A 17404-nucleotide genomic window follows, 5' to 3' on the forward strand; every position below is an offset into this window, starting at 1 on the left:
AGGAGACCTCGAGCCACCCCCGAGACCTCTCAGTAGCCCTGATGCGCCTTTTGGTTCAATCACCAAAAACACCCTTTTGATGGAGAAATGTACACATTTTGGGTACCAGGAGACAGACTTATGGATGCATTTCCGCAGAGGTGAGGACAAGCCACATTTCATCCCACTCGCATCCTCCCCGGAGCTCAGCTAGTCCCTGTTGCAGCCAGAGGAGAAGCTCTCGCACATGTAGCATCCCCTGGGTGGCCTGTACCCTCCTCTAGCAAACACATTTACCGCCCTGCAAAGCACAGCCTTCTCTTCTCCACGTGTGACTTCAGGCTGTATTGTAGATTAAAAGATTTGTCTTTCTCCTTTATCCAGCAGGTGGGTCTCTGGTGGCTATTTCAATACCGTTCCTCGCATGGGCTCTGGGACGTCTGTGCTGAGGCTCTCTGTAAACTCAATTACACCGTGGTAATAGCATGGTATTGACTCAGGAGCCTCAGCAGCACAGGACTCTTGCCGTTTATTAGTTGTTTAATTATATGGCACATCAGGCCAAAATAATGTCATTAGCTAATTAGCCCATGTTGGGGTTTTTTGTAATTTTTCTTAAATGAATGTTAACATCAGCGGAAGGTGCCAGCTCATAGCCCAGGAGACCAGAGCCCTTCCATGCGCGGAGCAGGCCGGGGCTGATCCTGTCCCCACTTTTGCCCCAGGACCTCGGGGCAGCAGGGCGTCCCCGGCGCCCACCCGCCAGGCTCAGGACCCTGCCGCGTGGCCCGCGGTCATGCGGGAGCTGGCTGGGATGCGAGGAGGAGTGTGAAGGCATCAGAAAGCCTCGCCTCGCCAGGGCTGTCACGCTGCTCGCCCTGGCTGGTGACCGGGCGCTGCTGGAGCCCGCGTGAGTCAGGGCCCCCTTGTTGGACACGGCCGTGATTACGTGCCGCCGGGCGCGCAGTGAGATGACAATGAGCGTGAAAATGCCAGCGGTGTGTACTAGATCTGCAACCCGGCAGAGGGGGTGACGGCAGCACCGCCGCGGGGCCAAAGCCTTGGATACGTGCCTTCCCCAGGGTCCCTGCGGGAAGGAACGCTGCAGGGGGCACCCAGAGGAGCTCCTCGCCTCCCCTGCGCGAGGGCAGGGGACACCGGGGTGCTGCACGGCCACCCGGCCGAGGGCACAGATTGCCTTTGGGCTTGGCTTTCCTCGCCAGAAAACGTGTTAGGCGCAGGACTTGATCTGTGCAATTGGCACGGCTTGGGCGGCTGTTTCAGCGCAACGGCGGTGAGGATGTTCAGAGTCTTTCCACTGGCTGCCGCAGGCCTGCAGTTTCCAAGGGCTCGCGTTGCCCCTGCAGGCTCCTTCCTGTTATTTAACCCAGGCAGACCAGCTGTGGGCTTTTCTGCAAAGCATTTGCTGCTCCTAAAGATTTCCTGATATCTTTTGACCTGGCTGGGTCAGTTCCAACCTCGGAAAAATTGCAGGCCCCTGTAGACACCGTCCTGTCCTTGAAGGCAAGTGCTGCAAACTCGAGAAACTCCATGGGGAAGCCACGTACTTTTGAGAGGTTCAAGAGTCCGTAGCAAATAACTCCAAAATTAGCCATGCAGTCCTCCCCCAGGTCCTCAAAGGCATGAGTTCAGATGAATAAAACAAATTTGGAGTTAATAGACCACACTGAATTTAAAATATGGCATTCCAAAAAGGGGGAAAAACCAGAAAACCTCCAAAAGTGAGAAGCTTTCTGGTTTTTCAAACCACATCTCCCCAGCACCTTACCTGATGGATTGGAGACTCTCTAGAATAATTATTTTCCAGAACGCATAATTTGTTGACAGATTACTTTTTTTTTTTTTTTAACAAGCACTAAGAAGAAACAAAATGAGACTTGTAAGGAGAATGAGTTACATCCTTAAGCTGGACACTGCTTGTGTGGCTCCCCGCTTCTGCTGTGAGATAATCACCCATTCTCCCATGCTCCGCCGCTCACCTTAATAACTCTCCCGGGATTTGATGTAATGGTTTACATAACCTTTCCGAAGCATCCTGAATTGTGACGTGGCCAGCACTTAAATATGACATTGAGTCAACTCCGAGGCGCTTCGCAGCTTGGCGGTGCTGCTCGGGGCTATCCAGTGAAACGAGTGCCACATTTCACCACGCCAAAACGTCTGGTGCTGCTCAGCACCTGAGTCTTGTGTCCTCGCTCTAGGACTGGTTGTAGCTCTGCGGGGAGCTCGGAGGTGCCGAGGTTGTGGGGTGCCCTGGGGGGGTCCTGGCAGAGGGGAGCCCAGCATGGCACAGGGACGGCTCTGTGCACCCCTGGGGTGCAGAGAGAAGGGCGCTCTGCCGGCACAGAGGCATCACCAGCGCTTTGAAGACTCCAGATTCAATCCTCCTCTGGCACAGACCTCACCGGCTCTTCGCCAATTAGCTAATGGTGCACGCAGTTAGGTAAGCAGTTTCTGTTTTTATCCGGCCCCAAAATCCAGCCCGAGAGAAGAGCTTTTGGCCTGCGTGTGGCTGGGACAAATACCTCCGGCTTTCAGACCCCGAGCAGTGGCACGTGCTCGCCCTTTGTGCAGATGTGCCTAGCACCAGGGCTGACCCCGAGGCACCTATGGGTGCGTGCTCGGGTTCGTTTCACCCGGCTGCACGCATCCCCTCTGTGGGTACCTGCCTCGGAGCCCGCTGGCTGGATGACATTTGCAGTCAGCGGGGAGAGAAGAGGCATGGCCAGGCGCAGTCCATCTGACCTTTCTCAGGCAGGAACGAGATTAATCCTGCCCCGGAGAGGCCCTTTCTCTCCGTGAGCGACATGGCATTCGTCCGACCAGGCACGGGCACGGGCTGCGTGCGGCCAGATGGGTCCCCGGGTCCCTCTCCGACCGCAGTGGCTCTGGGTGAGCGCGGCAGGCAGGGTGCTCTGCTCCTTCCCGGGGCTGGAGATGGCCACCCCAGCACCCTCCCAGCTGGGGCTCTGGCATGAACATTTCCGCAGCCCAACCAGGGGCACAGGCTGGGAGGGCAGAGCTAAAATACCCCTTTTCTGCTACCCGGGGCCGATTCTGCTGCCTTCCAAACCCTGCAGTAATCTCTGCTGTTGATTATGTATGTAAATGTGTGGCTATAATAGTCTCCCTCATGCATGTCTGTGTATATATATACGCACACACACGTCGACGTGTGTGTACCTAACATATGTGCTCTCAGCCCCCACAACATATGCAGCACGAAGCCACCGGAGCGTGCGCACTTGTGCACCCTGGCGCACAGAGCGGGGGGGGGATGCGCCTGCCTGCGCCAGTGCCACCACGCCCCGCCGTGGCATCGCCCCCCCGCCCTTCCAGGTAGGGTTTTGGACCTGTATGGCATTGGCACATGCCTGGCTGACACCGCTGTCCCCCCAAACCCCGCCAGCGAGGCTGGTTTTCTTCCAGCAGGCATTATTTCTGGCTGGACTTTTGGGGATGGGATTGCGCTGGTACCCACGGGACGCATAAATGCCCACCCCAACCTACCTGGGGCTCCTGCTGCTCTGGGTTCTGGGCCAAAATCACTTGGAGAAGGGGCTTCTGGGCAGCAGTGTTGTCCCTTTCGCCCTGTAGCGAGTCCCACGTGGCTGCAGGGTGTCCCCAGGCCAGTGCTCAGCACCAGTGTTCAGGATGTTTAATGCAAAGCCTCCAGGACACCCCGAAATGGGGTCGCAGGGCTCCAGAACACCCCAAAATGGGGTTCCATGGCTCCAGAACACCCCAAAATGGGGTTCCAGGGCACGTCCTGCAGAAGAAGAAGCAAAGCAGGAAGATCCAAGGAACTTGCAGGTGCACAGCTGAGAAAGCTTTTCCTTAAGAGAGCTGTTGGTGTTGATGGCATCAGTAGTGTCACTGATGGAGAAATTCAATCACTTCCAATGAGGGAAAAATAATTGTCTTTCGAGGTACAGTAGGTTGTTGTCATTTTCCTATGACACACTCCATCAACTTTCAATTTCTAGCACAAAAGCCCTTCGTTCTTGCTCGGGCCTCTCTAATCCTTCGCGGTGAGCGTTCGAGGCACAGGTGCTGCGGGCTGGCCGAGTCCTGGGGGGGCAGAAGCACCCAAATGGTGCCAAAGTGAGCGTCACCCAGACCCTGAGCCTCTAGGGGCTGTGAGCAGGCAGGGAAGGCGGGCAGGGAGGACAGACGGGCAGGGAGGACAGACGGACAGCGGACGGGGAGAGGCGCACAGCGGTGACTCCGAGCAGAAGCGTGTGTGCCGGGAGGGAGAGCTCGGCACCAAACGCTTCCCTGCCCCTGGGTGAAACAGGAGGTGATTAGCAGCCTTGTCCTGACGTCCCAGCCACAGGGCCTTCTCCTCAGGCGTTTAAGGAAGAAATACATATTGAAAAATACTGCTCTAACAGAGGGAAGTAATGATGTGTTTCAAGGCAGAGATGGTATCATTCATAAAGCCCGTGCTGCTTAATTACTTCAGCACCATTTAAGAGAGGAATGATTTCCTAGCGAGTTTCTGGTTTGTTTTCCCTCTGTCCTGCTGCATCTCACCAGGGCTCCTGCTGCTTGTCAGACCCAGTGGCCCCCTGCCTCCAGCCGCAGCTCGGGGCCAGCTGCCAGCCCAGGGACCCGCCGGCCGTCACTGCCACCACGTGCGGGTCCCCCAGGGATGCCCCAGCAGCTGGGGGTGCAGCGTTCCCGTGGTGTGGGGCAGATGTGACGCTGTGTGGTGTGGAGGACACCATGTCCGCTGGGCACGCACCTGCCCTGCCCCGCCTGGGGCTCCGTGGGGTCACCAGCACCTTTTTGAGCTGCCCTTGTGCCCCATGGCAGCCGCTCACCCCCACCTGCTGCCCCCACGGCCCCTCGTGGCTCCCCAGGACTGGCTGTGCTCCAGAGGTCCCTTCCAACCTCAGCCGTTCTGTGGTCCTGGTTTTGGCCAAAACAGCTCCCCACAGGCCTCAGGAGGTCCCCCCGAGGAGGAGAAAAGCGTTTCAATGGCTTTAACCTGCTGCACCTTGTGGTGCTTTCCTTTTGCCTGTCACGTCTAGCCTGACGTTATTTGGGTAGGAGCAGAGGGGTGGGAGTTTAGAGAGACAAAATGGTGCTTTCTTTTTTTTTTTTTTTTTTGCATTCATGAGAGATTTCAAGCGACACACACACAATAATGTATCACCCAGCCCTAGTAAAGCTTGAATGGTTTAAAAATACGCTCCTGAACTTTCCACCCCTGTTCGCACACAGGCATCATCCCTTTGGGGTCTGCACTTTGGCAAGAACAAGCAAGGAGTTAAGCAGCTCGGCAAGGCGAGCTATTTATGGATGTTGCAAGCTCCCAGCTCCTCTCCGATACCCCATTCAATCCTTTAATTATCTGCAGTTGTTTCGTGCCGCGTCTCACCGCACGCTCTCAGGGGGAAACCGCTGGAGCTCTGCCAGCTGGTGGGGAGTGGGGCGGGGAGGGGGGGGACTGTGCTGGTACAGCTCAGCACAATTTGGGATGCCATCGGGTTGCTCGTTGGAGGCCGGGGGCATGGCCACGGGGCCTTCTGGGCCAGTGCTCCCAGAGCTACGTGGCCACGGGGGCAGGCTGTGGCAGCGGCGGCACCGAACCACCAGGATCAGTCCCCTGTGTCACCAAACCCTCGCGGTGACATCCAGCCCAGAAAACGCACACCACGCCACGGGAGAGAGAGGGTGGAAGCAGGAGGAGATGTGTCTCCTTGCCAGCTCTGACGTGGTTGCCCCCAGCCAGCACTGTTTGGCTACAGCCCTGCCAGGCTGGGAGAAGAGAGCGGCTGATGCCAGGGCTCTGCACCAATTCCTGCTCCCCTGGCAAGCCCGCCCAGCTGTGGGTGTGCTCCAGGGTAACACGGGAGCAACCCCTTCGGCATCCCTAAACCCCAGTGAGGATGGTGCTCCAGGATCGTAAGAATATTAGTTAAGCCACTAATAGTCTTAGGGTAAGTCTGACAAACAAGAAAAGAGGCGAGAATAATCTCCAGCTCCCGGAGCTGCGTGGCTGCTAATGAAAGCTGCTCTCTGAGCATCCCCCATACATCTCATCCTCACCTCACCTCCCTGCGCGTTTTACACCCCTGGGGCCAACTCTCCCCAAGCCTGGCATCTGTATCCCATGCTCTGGGACCAGTAAGAGCTGGGGACTGGTTATACTGGTCTCAAAAAACTTGCTCGTGGGAACTTGGAGGTTCCCACACTCAGGCTTTGCGCATTTGCACCTCGCACCCCTGCCTTGCCTGGCCTGGCCCTCTCTTGGCACCGGGGCTCCTGCAGCCATCCGCCGCGCTCCCAGAGCCCGTCGGGAGGGCAGGGAGGCTGCGGCCAAGCCCTGGCACGGTCCCGGCGGGCAGCGCACGTCCTCCTCCATCTGCCGCGGCAGCCGGAGGCATGGGCAGCCCTGCTGCGTGCACCTGGGCTCGGGGAGTGAGCCCGCGTGCCTCCTCCTGGGCCCCTTCCCTTCCCCGTGGGGGAGCGGGGCCGTGCTGCCAAGACCCCTCTGGCAGCTCATGCGTCCACGGCATCGCCAGAAACCGCGTGCTTTTGGGGGGGACAAACGAGCTGAGCTCTGCCAACAAAGGCAGAGCTGTCCCCGAGGCTGCCCCGGCACTGGCGGGTCCATGCTGGGCACCGGCCCCATAACAGAGGGTCGGGGACAGGGACACCCCACACCTGCTTCCAGAGTGAGGGTTGGGTTTGTTATTGGTGTTAATTGCTTGATACTTGCGCTGTGTTTCCTACCCCGTAAAGACTGAGTCAAAAACCAGCGCCCCGAGGCACCGCCTCCATTAAACTGGTGTTCATTAGAGGTGACTTCGTGCTACCTCATTAGGCTTCTGTAATTGAAGGAGTTAATTGATTATCAATACTTCCAGTTCCCTCTTCCCATGCCTGCGAGGCCCTGCCGGGTCTTCTCCGGGTCCCCCATTCCTCACGCGGCTCTGCCTCACCTCGCTGCCGGCAGCATGGGGCGGCTGCGTCGCGCACCGGGGCGGCTTGGGGAACGTCCCGGTGCCACGTCGGGGTGCCAGCACCGCTGGCTCCGCTGCAGCAGCACCCTGACCGTCCTCCTTGGGGCCCCTTGGTTGCAGCACCTTCGCCCTGATTCGGTGCTGGCTCTGTTTCAAACCCTTCCCGTAGCTCCCCTCTCTGCTTTTCAATGCACATGCATTATAGCTGGGGAGGGCCCGCGTGAGGGCTCAGCCCCAAGCGGGTGCGAACGCGGAGCCTCCAAGCCAGCTGCTCCCAAGCCCAGCTCGCCGTGCCCGGCGGCACAGGGACGAGGGCACCGGCTGCGGGGGCACCGGCTGCGCGGGGGCGGCCGTGGCAGCGGCGGCGTGGGCGCACTCGCTCACTGCTTTTCCTGTGCGCGGGCGCCGTGCCCGGCTCCCTCGCGCCGCCACGTGCTGCCTGAGTCAGCCACACGCCTGCTGCTTTTAGCCGCGGCCTCCTAGCACCCTGCCTCGCTCAGCAAGGGGGCAGGGAGATGTTCGGCTTCCCCCGTGCCGGCACTATGTCCCGCTCCCCGTGCTTGTGGTGCCAGGCGTCCCTCTGTCCGTCGGCTTCGCGCCCGAGCTGGCTCTGCCGGCAGTGAGGCGGCCGGTGACAGCGAGAGGCGAGAGGAAAGTGTCGCTCACCACCTTCGTTAGTTTTAACTAACAAGCTGTTTATAGGAATGACATGACACCTGCTTTCCTCTTTATAAATTCAATAATTTATGAAAGGTATTAAAGGCAAAGCGGCCTCCCGGATGAAGGCTGTGATGCGTGTGCTCTGGGTGTTAGCCAAACGGGACAGCGAGCCGCACTTGAATAACGCACGGAGATATTTACCCTCTCCCTCTATAAATTATTAAGGGGCTTTTTGCACGTAATTACGCGAGCTTTAATGTTTCTCACTCCCTGCTTTTAATCCCTTTTGGCAAGTCTCCAGTCCACTTCTGACGGAGCCGAGCAAGCAGCGAGCCGCTTTGAGGGTCACCGCCGACGTGGGTGTCGCAGGAGGGGGCACCGGCGTGGTCCCAGCCCGCGCAGCACCGCTGTGGCCGGGGCTCCCCGCACGCCAGGCAGGGGAGGGAGAAGCAAAAGGCGCGAGCCCTGGGGCCGGGGCCAGGGCTTGGCCCTGTGGTGGTGGCCGTGGGAAAGTGCAAAGCAGGCTTCAGTGTTTTAATTGCTCTCCAACTGTGCATGTAAATCAATGATACACAGGTGTAATTGGGCGTGCAAATGTCACCAGGCAGCTGTTTACATGTGCGGCGTGCATTAGGGGAGCGTGGATGTGTGCAAAGGAACGCCGAATGTCCGTGATGCTGACGCTGCCGGGGGTCTCCGGGTGCTGGGTGCGCTGCCTCTGCTTCTGGGGCTCTGGCTGCCCCTCGCCCTGCCCCTGCCCTCCCTCACCTTCCCCAGCCTCCAGCGGCGCTCAGCTCCCTTCCGAGCTCCCCAGCATCACCCACGCGGCCCTGTCCTGGCTGCACCGTGCCCGTCTGTGCCTGGCACACCGGGCAGGGCCGAGCCCCTACCAGGCACGGAGGTGAGGAGCCTCCTCCACCCCCTCCAAGCACCCTGACCCCGCTCTGTTAGCAGCCAGGCATTTGTGAGTCAGCCCAGCGGGACCTCCCTCATCCCCCCGCAGTCCTCCTCGTCCGGCACAGACTTTTCTCTTTTGGCACGACTCTGATGTCCTCTGTGGTCTGCCAGCCCTCTCTCCTTTGTGCAGAGATCTTTAATCATTGCTTTGTCCCATTGTGCAGCTCCTATTCTTATGCCAGGCTGTTAAAAAGCTGTCACTGTCGTAACTTCCTTGTCCCAGAAATTATCTTTCATCTCCTGGATGTGGGCTACAATAGACGCTGAGATGCTTGATATTATTAATGCCTCCTGGATGTGTGTCAATGAGCTTAGAAATTTAACGGAGCCTTTTCCACAGCACGTTCGGGCTGCTGGGCACTCGAGCCAGGCTCGCATCAGGGCACGTGGCCTCTTTCTCTTGGGCCTCCCAGCGAGGCTGCTCGTGGGGACAGTGGTGACGTTGTGTGGCTCCCGGTGCTGCCATCCCGAGCGGGCGGCTGCCGGCTGGAGGATTTTTGGTACACCGCCTCCTTGTGCTCCAAATCAATCAGCTGGCCAGGGCAAGGAGCGGTACAAGGCAGTACAGAGAGAAAGCATTATGACAATACTTGATAACGATCCTCAATTTCGCTCAGGAGCAGGCGTACGCCGCAGAATTTGGACTCCCTCCAGCTGATAATGAGAAGCCACTGGACTGACTCAGCCCGCTGCGAGGTGGCAGCAGCACACATCCAGATGGCCGCGGGGACGGGGGAGCAGGCACATCCTGCCTTGCCCCTTCATCCCACCGCCCCCCACGCACCCCGAAATGTCACCGCCTCCGGGAAGCAGACTCCCGAGACCCGCCAGCACGTTTTTTCCCCTGCCCGTATCCGCAGGGCTGGGTGCTCGCAGCCACCCTTGGGCACCGGAGCTGTGTGCGTGGTGCACGAGACACCCGGCTTCTCTTCCCCTCCGTGTCCCGAGCAGCCGGGAGGCTACAGCAGCCTTCTCCAGGGCTACTTCGTGCCGGGTGGGGTTGAGGAGCCGTTTGCCATCCGGGCTCGTGGGAAATGCAGGTCTCTGTCCCTGTGGGCGGAGGGAGGAGGCTGGAGGGGCAGGCAGCAGATCTGGCGTTCCCAGAGCCGCTGCTGGCAGCACTTCAAGGTGTGGTACATCTTATCGCAGCCTGGCATTTGCACGTATTTTCTCAGCTCAGCTTGTTACGACAAAAGTGTGAAAATTTGAAAAGAAAGGGAACTATAAGAATAATGGCACTAATTAAAACCCATCTCCCTCCTGCCAGCTCAGCCCTTTCCGAACCTTTTGTGGGATTCCTGGGCACGTGTGCCTAAACCAGGAGGGATGCTGCTGGGGAACATCAGAGCACGCCCCAGGCGGCCCCCTCCAAGGGCAGCCCTGCGTCCTGCTGCCCGGGCAGGGGCTCGCAGCCCGGCAGGGAGGTGGAAGCCGGCGCAGCTCCCTGCCTCCTGCCAGCAGAAGGGAACCATCTGCTGCGGCCCGTCGTCATCTGAGGACGGCAGTGGCAAGGAGCTGGAGCATCTGTCTGAGGGACGAGCCCCCCGCAGATGGACGCCCAAATGTTCTTGCCGCTCCCCGCGGGGCTGCGAGGGGAAAACGGCTCAGGGATCCTGCGCCCAGTCCCCGGTCCCTCGCCGCCACGCCGGGGTGGGGACGGCTGCCGAAAGCTGGTCTTGGGAGGCCCCCTGCTTCCCGGCAGCGAATAGCAGGGCTCTCGCCCAGCCCTGCCTGCGCGCCGTGCTCGCCGGGCCTTTCGGAAGGACCGAGGTGCAATTCCCCCCTTCTGGCACCAGACAATGCCGGGAATTATTCTGGAGTGTTATTACCGAGCGGGCAGTGCCCTGCACTTTAGCGGGGCTTTCACAGCGTGCTCGGAGGGGGGAAGCTCTAAAAACAGCGCTCGGAGCTCTTAGCCTGTCTTTTGTCCTCTGTTTTTTCTGGCCGTGTTCAGTTTGCCGGCTTTGTCTGCGTGTTGCAAAGTGCCATCAGCATCGACGGCACCGCGGAAACACCCGTAACAAGGAGAGGCATCGATCCGCGCTGCGGAGAGGCCCGACCACCACGCGGAGGGGCCGCGCTGGGTTTCCTGGATGGCAGGAGCAGGGCGCGGGCACGCACACGCACACACGCACACACGCACACCCCTGCCCTCGCCCCGTCCTGCCTCGCTGCGGGGCCGGCGGAGAGGCCTCCTCCCGATGGGGGCTCTGGGAGGAGTGCGCGGGGAGGCAGCAGGCAACGAGTGGGCAGCAGCGCGTGCGGGAGCGGCGCTGGCGCTGCGGGAGGAGTGATTCAGCCCTCAGCTGGCGAGCTCCCGGTGCCCACCCTTTGTTTATTCCTGCGCCGCTCGAAGCTCGCGTGTGCCGAGCAGGAGGATAACTGTTATCTCCTCTGCGGGCTCCGGGGAGGCAGCAGCCTCCGCCTGAGCACGGCGGGAGGCTCACGTGGCCCGGGCTTTGCTCCAAGCCCAGGGTTTGCTCGGGGTGGCTGCTGGGGTCCCGTGCCCCACGGCGGGCACACGCGGGAACCTGACCCAGCTCAGGCAGGAGAGGCCAAGGAGGGATGGAGGCTGCCCGGGGTGTTGTCTGCATGGGAATCTCCGCCCCTGGGCTTGTTAGACGGCTCGTGGAGGAAGGCCAAGCCATCGTCTTCCTCAAAAGCTCCCACTGGCCGAGAGAGCTGTCCGAGGGAAGGCTCATGGGACTGGTGTGGGGACTTGGAGCCTCAGCCTGTGCCAACGCAGCCAGCCTGGCTGCTGGCTCCCCGTGCGGCTCCTCGGCCCACCTTGCCGGCGGCACTGTAGGGCCGGCAGAAGCGGGGTGGAGCGGGAAGCACCCGAGAGCCCCGCTGAAAGGGAGCAGGAGGGGAAAGTGCACACGAGAAGCAAAGTTTGTGTCCATTTCTGCTGGAGAAACCAGCCTCCGATGGGAGAGCGGGCAGTGGGAAAACCCCCCGAGGGTGCTGGATAAATCAGTGTCCGTTTTGGAGGGGGGCGAAGCCGCGGGCAGAGCTCAGAAAGTCCTGGTACGATGGTACCGGTTCGGGATGCTCCGAACCGGGGCCTTTGGGGGCAGCAGCGCTCAGACCCGTCCCGGGGGCCTCCCCCGGCCCCGCAGCCTTTTCCCTACAGAGCGCGGGGGGCGCCGTGAAAGCCGGGGAGCAGAAAGCCCCGCGCGGCAGCAGCGGGACGGCCCTCCGCGGGGACGGGGGGCAGCCCCGCACCTCTCCCCCCCCGCCCCGAAGCAGAGCCCGGCCTCGCAGCCCGCACCGAGGCTGCGGGAGGAGGGGACTGGAGGCCGCCCCCGGCCCCGCACCGCCCCGCTCCCTCCGGCGGCTCCTCCCGGAGGGGAGGCGGGGGCCGGCAGCCGAGGCTGCCTCCCAGCCGGCCGCCCCGCAGCAGCCTCGGCCGGCGGCAGCGGACCCGGGCCGCGCCTCCCCGCCCGCCGGGGGGGGCCATGCCGCCGCCGCCGCCCCCCCGCAGCACCGCCGCCTCCCCCGGCCTCCGCCCGGCGGGCGCGGAGGGGAGGCCGCCGGCCGCCGAGCGTCCCTAGGGCGGCCCCGGAGCGGACGCCGGGCGCCGGGGGGGGCCGGGAGCCGGGCGGACCCGGGGGCGCCTCCGCCGCCCGTGCGCCTCCCGCCCGTGCCGGCGCTGCGGAGAGGGGGAGCTGCGTTACTGCAGGTGGAGGCTGTGGCGGAGGAGGGGGGGGGCCGGGGGAGATGCCATTTCGGACCGAAGGAGACCGCCGGCGAGAATGAGATGCAGGTAAGAGGGATGGGGAGGCTGCCCGGGGGGCTGGCGGCGCGGCGCGGCTCGGCCCCTGCTTCTCCCCAGCCCCGCGCCCTGCCCCGGCCACCCGGGGCTGCCTCGCCCTGCGCCGCATCCTCCTGCTGTGGCAGCCTCCTCCTCCTCCTCCTCTTCCTCCTCCCCGCTAGCCGAGCGGATCCCGCGTTCAGGTGGGGCAGGGCGCAGCCTGGCAGGCTCCCTGGGCGCCCCGCAGCCCCCCGGCGCGGCCGGCGAGGTTGATGCTGGGGGAGGCTGCCCCTCTCCCGGGCACGCCGCGCACCGAGGCACGAAGGACTTCACCCGGGCAGGGCGAGCTCCCAGCCCCCAGCCGGGAGCCATGGGGGGCAGTTTGGCCAAGGGGGGACTGCCCCCCGCCGGCGCCAGCCCCCCAGCCTGCAGGTAGGTGAGCCGGGGCTGTGGGGATGTGCTGCCCGTTGGGTGGACGATGGACCCCCAGGTTTTTGGGGAGCCGCTGAGGGACCCCCCTCCCCCCCCCAGTCTGGGCTCAGCCCCCGGCACGGGAAAATGGGAGTGGAGGCAGCGAGGGGCTGCCAGCCCGGTTTGTGCCCGGCAGAAAAAGGAGGGGTTAATGTTGAAGGGGCAGTGTTGAAGGGGTTAATGTTGAAGGGGCTTCTCGGGGCAGGAGGGGTTGGGAGGATGCCAGGGAGCCTGCTGGCCGGCCGGGGAGCCCTCCCAGGCAGCGCCGGCGCTTGTTGCTCCTGCTGCTGCCTTGAGGGTATCAGATTTTTCACCTTGCGCCTTGGAAGTGGACATAGCCCAGAGCGAAGGGCAGGGGCGCGCTGTGCTCCAGGTGCTGGGGTTGCCCCCGCCGGGGAGGACCGGTGCCGTGGAAGTGATTTCCACCGGGAGGGAGGCTCGGCGAGGGCGGGCGTGAGCGTGGGCACCGGCGGTCATCGCTCGCCCCGCGCCCTGGTGCGTGCCGGATCGCGCAGCCGGGGCTCAGCCAGCCCTGCCCGGCGGTGCCCATCCATGCCAGACCCCGTCCCCCGCTGCTCCCCGTGGCCACAGAACTGGGGGTGAAGCACCCGGGGCAGCCCTGCTCGGTGGATCTGCTCCTTTCCCTTCCTCCCTCCATCTCCCCCTGCTCTGCAGCACCTCGGCGTGGGCTCTGATGTCCCTTCCTCGCCGTCCCAGCCCTCCACCAGCCTTAACCCTCAGCTCCCCACGCTGCCGCCTCGAGCAGCGCTGAGCTGACCTTCACACCCGCCTTCACGCCCCCAGGGCTGCCCACCCCAAAGGCAGCCCCCCAGCCCCGTGTCGCTGCTCAGCCCCACACCGCAGCACCCTCTACCCCCTGCTTCAAACCTCTCCTGCCTCTCTCCCAGGTGCAAATGGCCAGCACCGCCCCGAGCCTGTCCCAAACGCCCCGAGCCTGTCCCAAACGCCGAGCTGCCCTGTGCAGGGAGCCCTGCTCAGCCCCCTGCCCGTCTCAGCAGCATGGCTGTGGCCAGCGGCAGGAGCTGCCTGGGCTGGCTCTGCCTCCCCGCCTCCTGCTCCTGGCTCCTGCCTGGGGCGCTCAGCCGCCAGTTTGGTACCGCGGCGAGCAGTGGGCTCGGTGCTCTGAGCTTAGCGAGAGCGGTGAGCGAGGCTGAGAGAGAAATGCATCCCAGGGCTGAGCATCCGTGCCTTCCTACAGACATGCTGGGGCCATTTTCCCCGTAACCAGGCCTCCTCCTCCTCCTCCTCTCCTCCCCTCTCCTCTCCGGGGACTCAGACCCGCCGAACCTTTTTGCGGGGGGATTAATTTCGAAGCGGATGGCTGTGTTTCTGTAACACCGTACCGTGCTGCAGTTATTCTACACCTCTAACGCAATTACTCCGCGATACCTCTAATTACCAGTGTTTCATATCACTGGCAGGTTAACAGCATGACTGAACGACTTATTATTCCTTTAGTTTCCTACTTAATACAGTCCCGTAATGATGCCGGAGTTTACCCTGCTCGATGCACGTAACAAGTGTAAAATCCTGTAACTTGAGCTTTAATTTCAGGGCTTGATAAATCACTTTATAATAACGCCACGATTATGGTGTAATTATCGTGTAATTACAGCCGCTGCGTTGTAAAGCACACCGGCGCCCGTTGTGGCTCGGTGAGGATTAAGGGACCCCACCAGGTGCTGTGACAGTGCCTCGGGTGGCAGGGGGTGACAGCCCCGGGGGGCAGCGCCGTCGGGCTGGGGGGGACGTGTTTGCCAGGGGCACGTCTCTGTGAAGGTGCTGGTGGGAAGTGTGACTCTGCTACCCCTTTTGGGACCCCGCCGGGGTGGAAATTCCTGGAGAGAGGCTTTCCCGTGTCACCTGTGGGAGCCGCTGTCCCTGGGGCACCGCAGCCCGGCTGCTCCTCGTCCCCATTTGGCTTGTGGCCCGTGGGGAGTTGGGGCACTGCTGGCACTGGGGAAGGTCAGCGGAGCTGGGGCTTGGTCTCGTTGAATCCTTCCAGGCTGGCGTGAGCTCGGTGTCCCCACACGTGTCCCTTTGGGCAAGATGGCCGTGCCGTGGGCCAGAGGTAGCTGGCCTCGGCTTGGAGCACCACGTGCGGCCGCAGGAGGCTCACGGGGAGCGGAGGCAAGGAGGCCACTCCTGCCGAAGGCAAAGCTGAGAGCCAGGGTCTGGCCTCGCTCCACGTTAGGTTGAGTGGTCGTCAGGCCGTGCGGGGATGGAGGCCGTGCAGGGATGGAGGCCGTGCAGGGATGGAGGCCGTGCAGGGATGGAGGCCGTGCGGGGATGGAGGCCGTGCGGGGATGGAGGCCGTGCGGGGATGGAGGCCGTGCGGGGCAGAGCCTCCAGAGCTTGGAGAGCCTCGCTCCTCGGAGAAGCCTCGCTCCTCGGTGTCCTGGGCTGGGGCACCGCGCAGCACCGCTCGCCCCCATACTCCTCCAAATCCGTCTGATCCCCTTTCCGTGCCCACCCATCCCGTCACCCGGCGCGGTGAGAGAAGGGCACAGGTCGAGGTGTGCGGCTCCTCGAGGGCTGGATGCGTCCAGTGCCCTGGGTCGGAGGCTGTCCTCCCTTGTCTGTCGGGAAGCAGAGGGAGCGGGGTTTATCCTAGCACGAGCAGAAATGGCTCTTGGTGGGAAAAGAGCCAGCACAGCTTGTCAGCCGCGGGGGGAGGCTGGGAGGAGGGAGAAGAGGGCTACAAATGCTTAACTCAAATCAAACAACCCAAGAAAAATAAAGGGAGAAAGCAACTGGAGGCCATGGCCTCAATTTTCTTCCAAGTCAGTTCCCCCCCCCCCCCGCCCTCCACCTGGGGGAGGAAAAATTGGAGCTTGCGGAGGGAAATGGCTGCACGGAGAGATTTTTCCGTGCCTCTGCCACGTGTCCCCGCTCCCTGTGACCCTGCTTTGCCGTCTGCTTGGAGCTGCACCCACCGTGTCCCTGTTCTCCCCAGGCATTCCCTCCGCCACCTGACTGTCCCGTGGGATGCCAGTGTCATGGCACGGGCTGCCCCACGAAGCTCTGTGTCCCTTGTCACAGGGCCAGGGTCGGTGTCCCGAGCTGGGGACAGCACTGAGGGTGAGCCAGAGCATCCCGGCGCCTTTGTTCCTTTCCTCCCCCGCTGCCCTGCGTTGCTCTTAGTTATCTCGGTAGGACCCATCATTATTGTTTTTTTTCATAATTTCCATTCCGTTTCTTCATCAGAATGCAAAATGTTAAATATCGCTCTTGTAATTACGGTTAATTTCATAACCAGCACCTTAATTGGATTGGTCTCCGATGGGGAATTCTCGCAGGAGGGAGAAGCAGAAATATTTTGACGTGCTCCATTCTTCCGGCTCATTGTTGAGATCGGAGACGTCGAGTGAGAGATGGGGAATGACGGACGCAGGCCTCGGAGGCACGCCGGGGGTGCCGAGCAAAGTCTGAGCACGTTTGGAGGCTCAGCCTCCGCCGGGCCGGGGATTCCCTTCAGGCCTCACCTGTGCACACCTCTGTCCCTCCGGCACCCAAACCCGTCCCTTCCCCAACGCCCCCTGGGCTGGGGGCAGCCCTGAGGAGCCCACCAGGGTTAGCTGGAGGAGCTGAGCGCCAGCCTCAGCTGTGCTGCAAAGAAATGTGTGCCTCCAGAGCCAGACGAAGGGCAGGAGGCAGGGCCTCGGCGCCGAGCAGCGTGGGGACCCCCTCGCCCTGCGTGGAGCCGCGGCCGCCCTGGGCTCGAGCTCTGATTTGCTCCGGGAAGCCTGGGATTGCGCTGCCATTAGGTGCTGCCATTAAACTGCTTTGTGCTCAGCCTGCTGCTCCTTTTCAATGGGAAACGATGCAGAGGCTGAACCGAAATGGAAACCCTGGCCTTGCGTTTCCGATTTAATTTCTAGGCACCGTATGGCCACGTGATTACTTTTGTTCTCGCATGCAGCCCCGAGTGCAGTCTCTGTATTATTATCATCACCACGGGGAGAAGGAGGAAGGGGCGGAAAGCATCTCTTGCAGCTCAAGGAAAACAAAACAAAACAACCCCAAAGCAGCCCTCTGCCAAGGGCAGCGGGGGGGACGCTCCGTCACCGCGGTGGGTTGCTCCTTTTGCTCTGTGCCCACGGGGACAGCGCTGCCAGGCAGAAAGGGCTGGGGACTGGTGAGGTTCCCCATGGCACAGCGGAGGCTGCAGGAAGCCTAGCAGCCCTCATTAAAGGCATTAAACCCACCAGGCTTTTTGCCCATGCTCCAGCTGCTGTGCAGCCGCGGGGCCGTGCTGCGTGGCTTGCACCGAGCCCTTCCCTTTGGGACGGAGCTGATCCCCCCTGTCCCGGCTTCCCAAAGCACCTGGGGCTGGGATTGCGTGGCACAGCATCCACAGCCGGTGCCAGCGGACTTGAGACAGCATCACCAGTGAAGATGAAATGTTGGATTTCCTGAAATTGCCCTAAAAATAACCTGGGTTCTCCTTTCAACCAGCGTTTTCCTTCTTGCTCAGAGGGGGGCTGAGGTCTGGGTGCGTTGCTGTGACCCAGGAGCTTCGTGCGCACCCCCATACCTGGGAAGGACGCGTGTCTGTGGGGCTGGC

General features: G+C 61.8%; 1 protein-coding gene across 5 annotated transcripts in view; it reads left to right on the top strand.

Annotated features, from left to right (window-relative positions):
• Positions 1–17404, top strand: part of LINGO1 (leucine rich repeat and Ig domain containing 1) — a 128632-nt gene that overhangs the window by 102512 nt on the left and 8716 nt on the right. The window contains exon 1 of one of the 5 annotated variants that reach the window (XM_067004081.1): positions 11966–12357. The exons of 3 other annotated variants lie outside the window; for them this stretch is intronic. In XM_067004081.1, the coding sequence (XP_066860182.1) occupies positions 12352–12357 (6 nt within the window). In that variant the 5' untranslated portion in view covers positions 11966–12351. Of the gene's footprint in view, positions 1–11965; positions 12358–12752; positions 12778–17404 lie in introns of those variants that run through there. One more of the 5 variants, XM_067004082.1, reaches the window with a different exon arrangement.

This window comes from Anser cygnoides, chromosome 11 (assembly GCF_040182565.1).
Source record: "Anser cygnoides isolate HZ-2024a breed goose chromosome 11, Taihu_goose_T2T_genome, whole genome shotgun sequence".
Taxonomy (NCBI): Eukaryota; Metazoa; Chordata; class Aves; order Anseriformes; family Anatidae; genus Anser; species Anser cygnoides.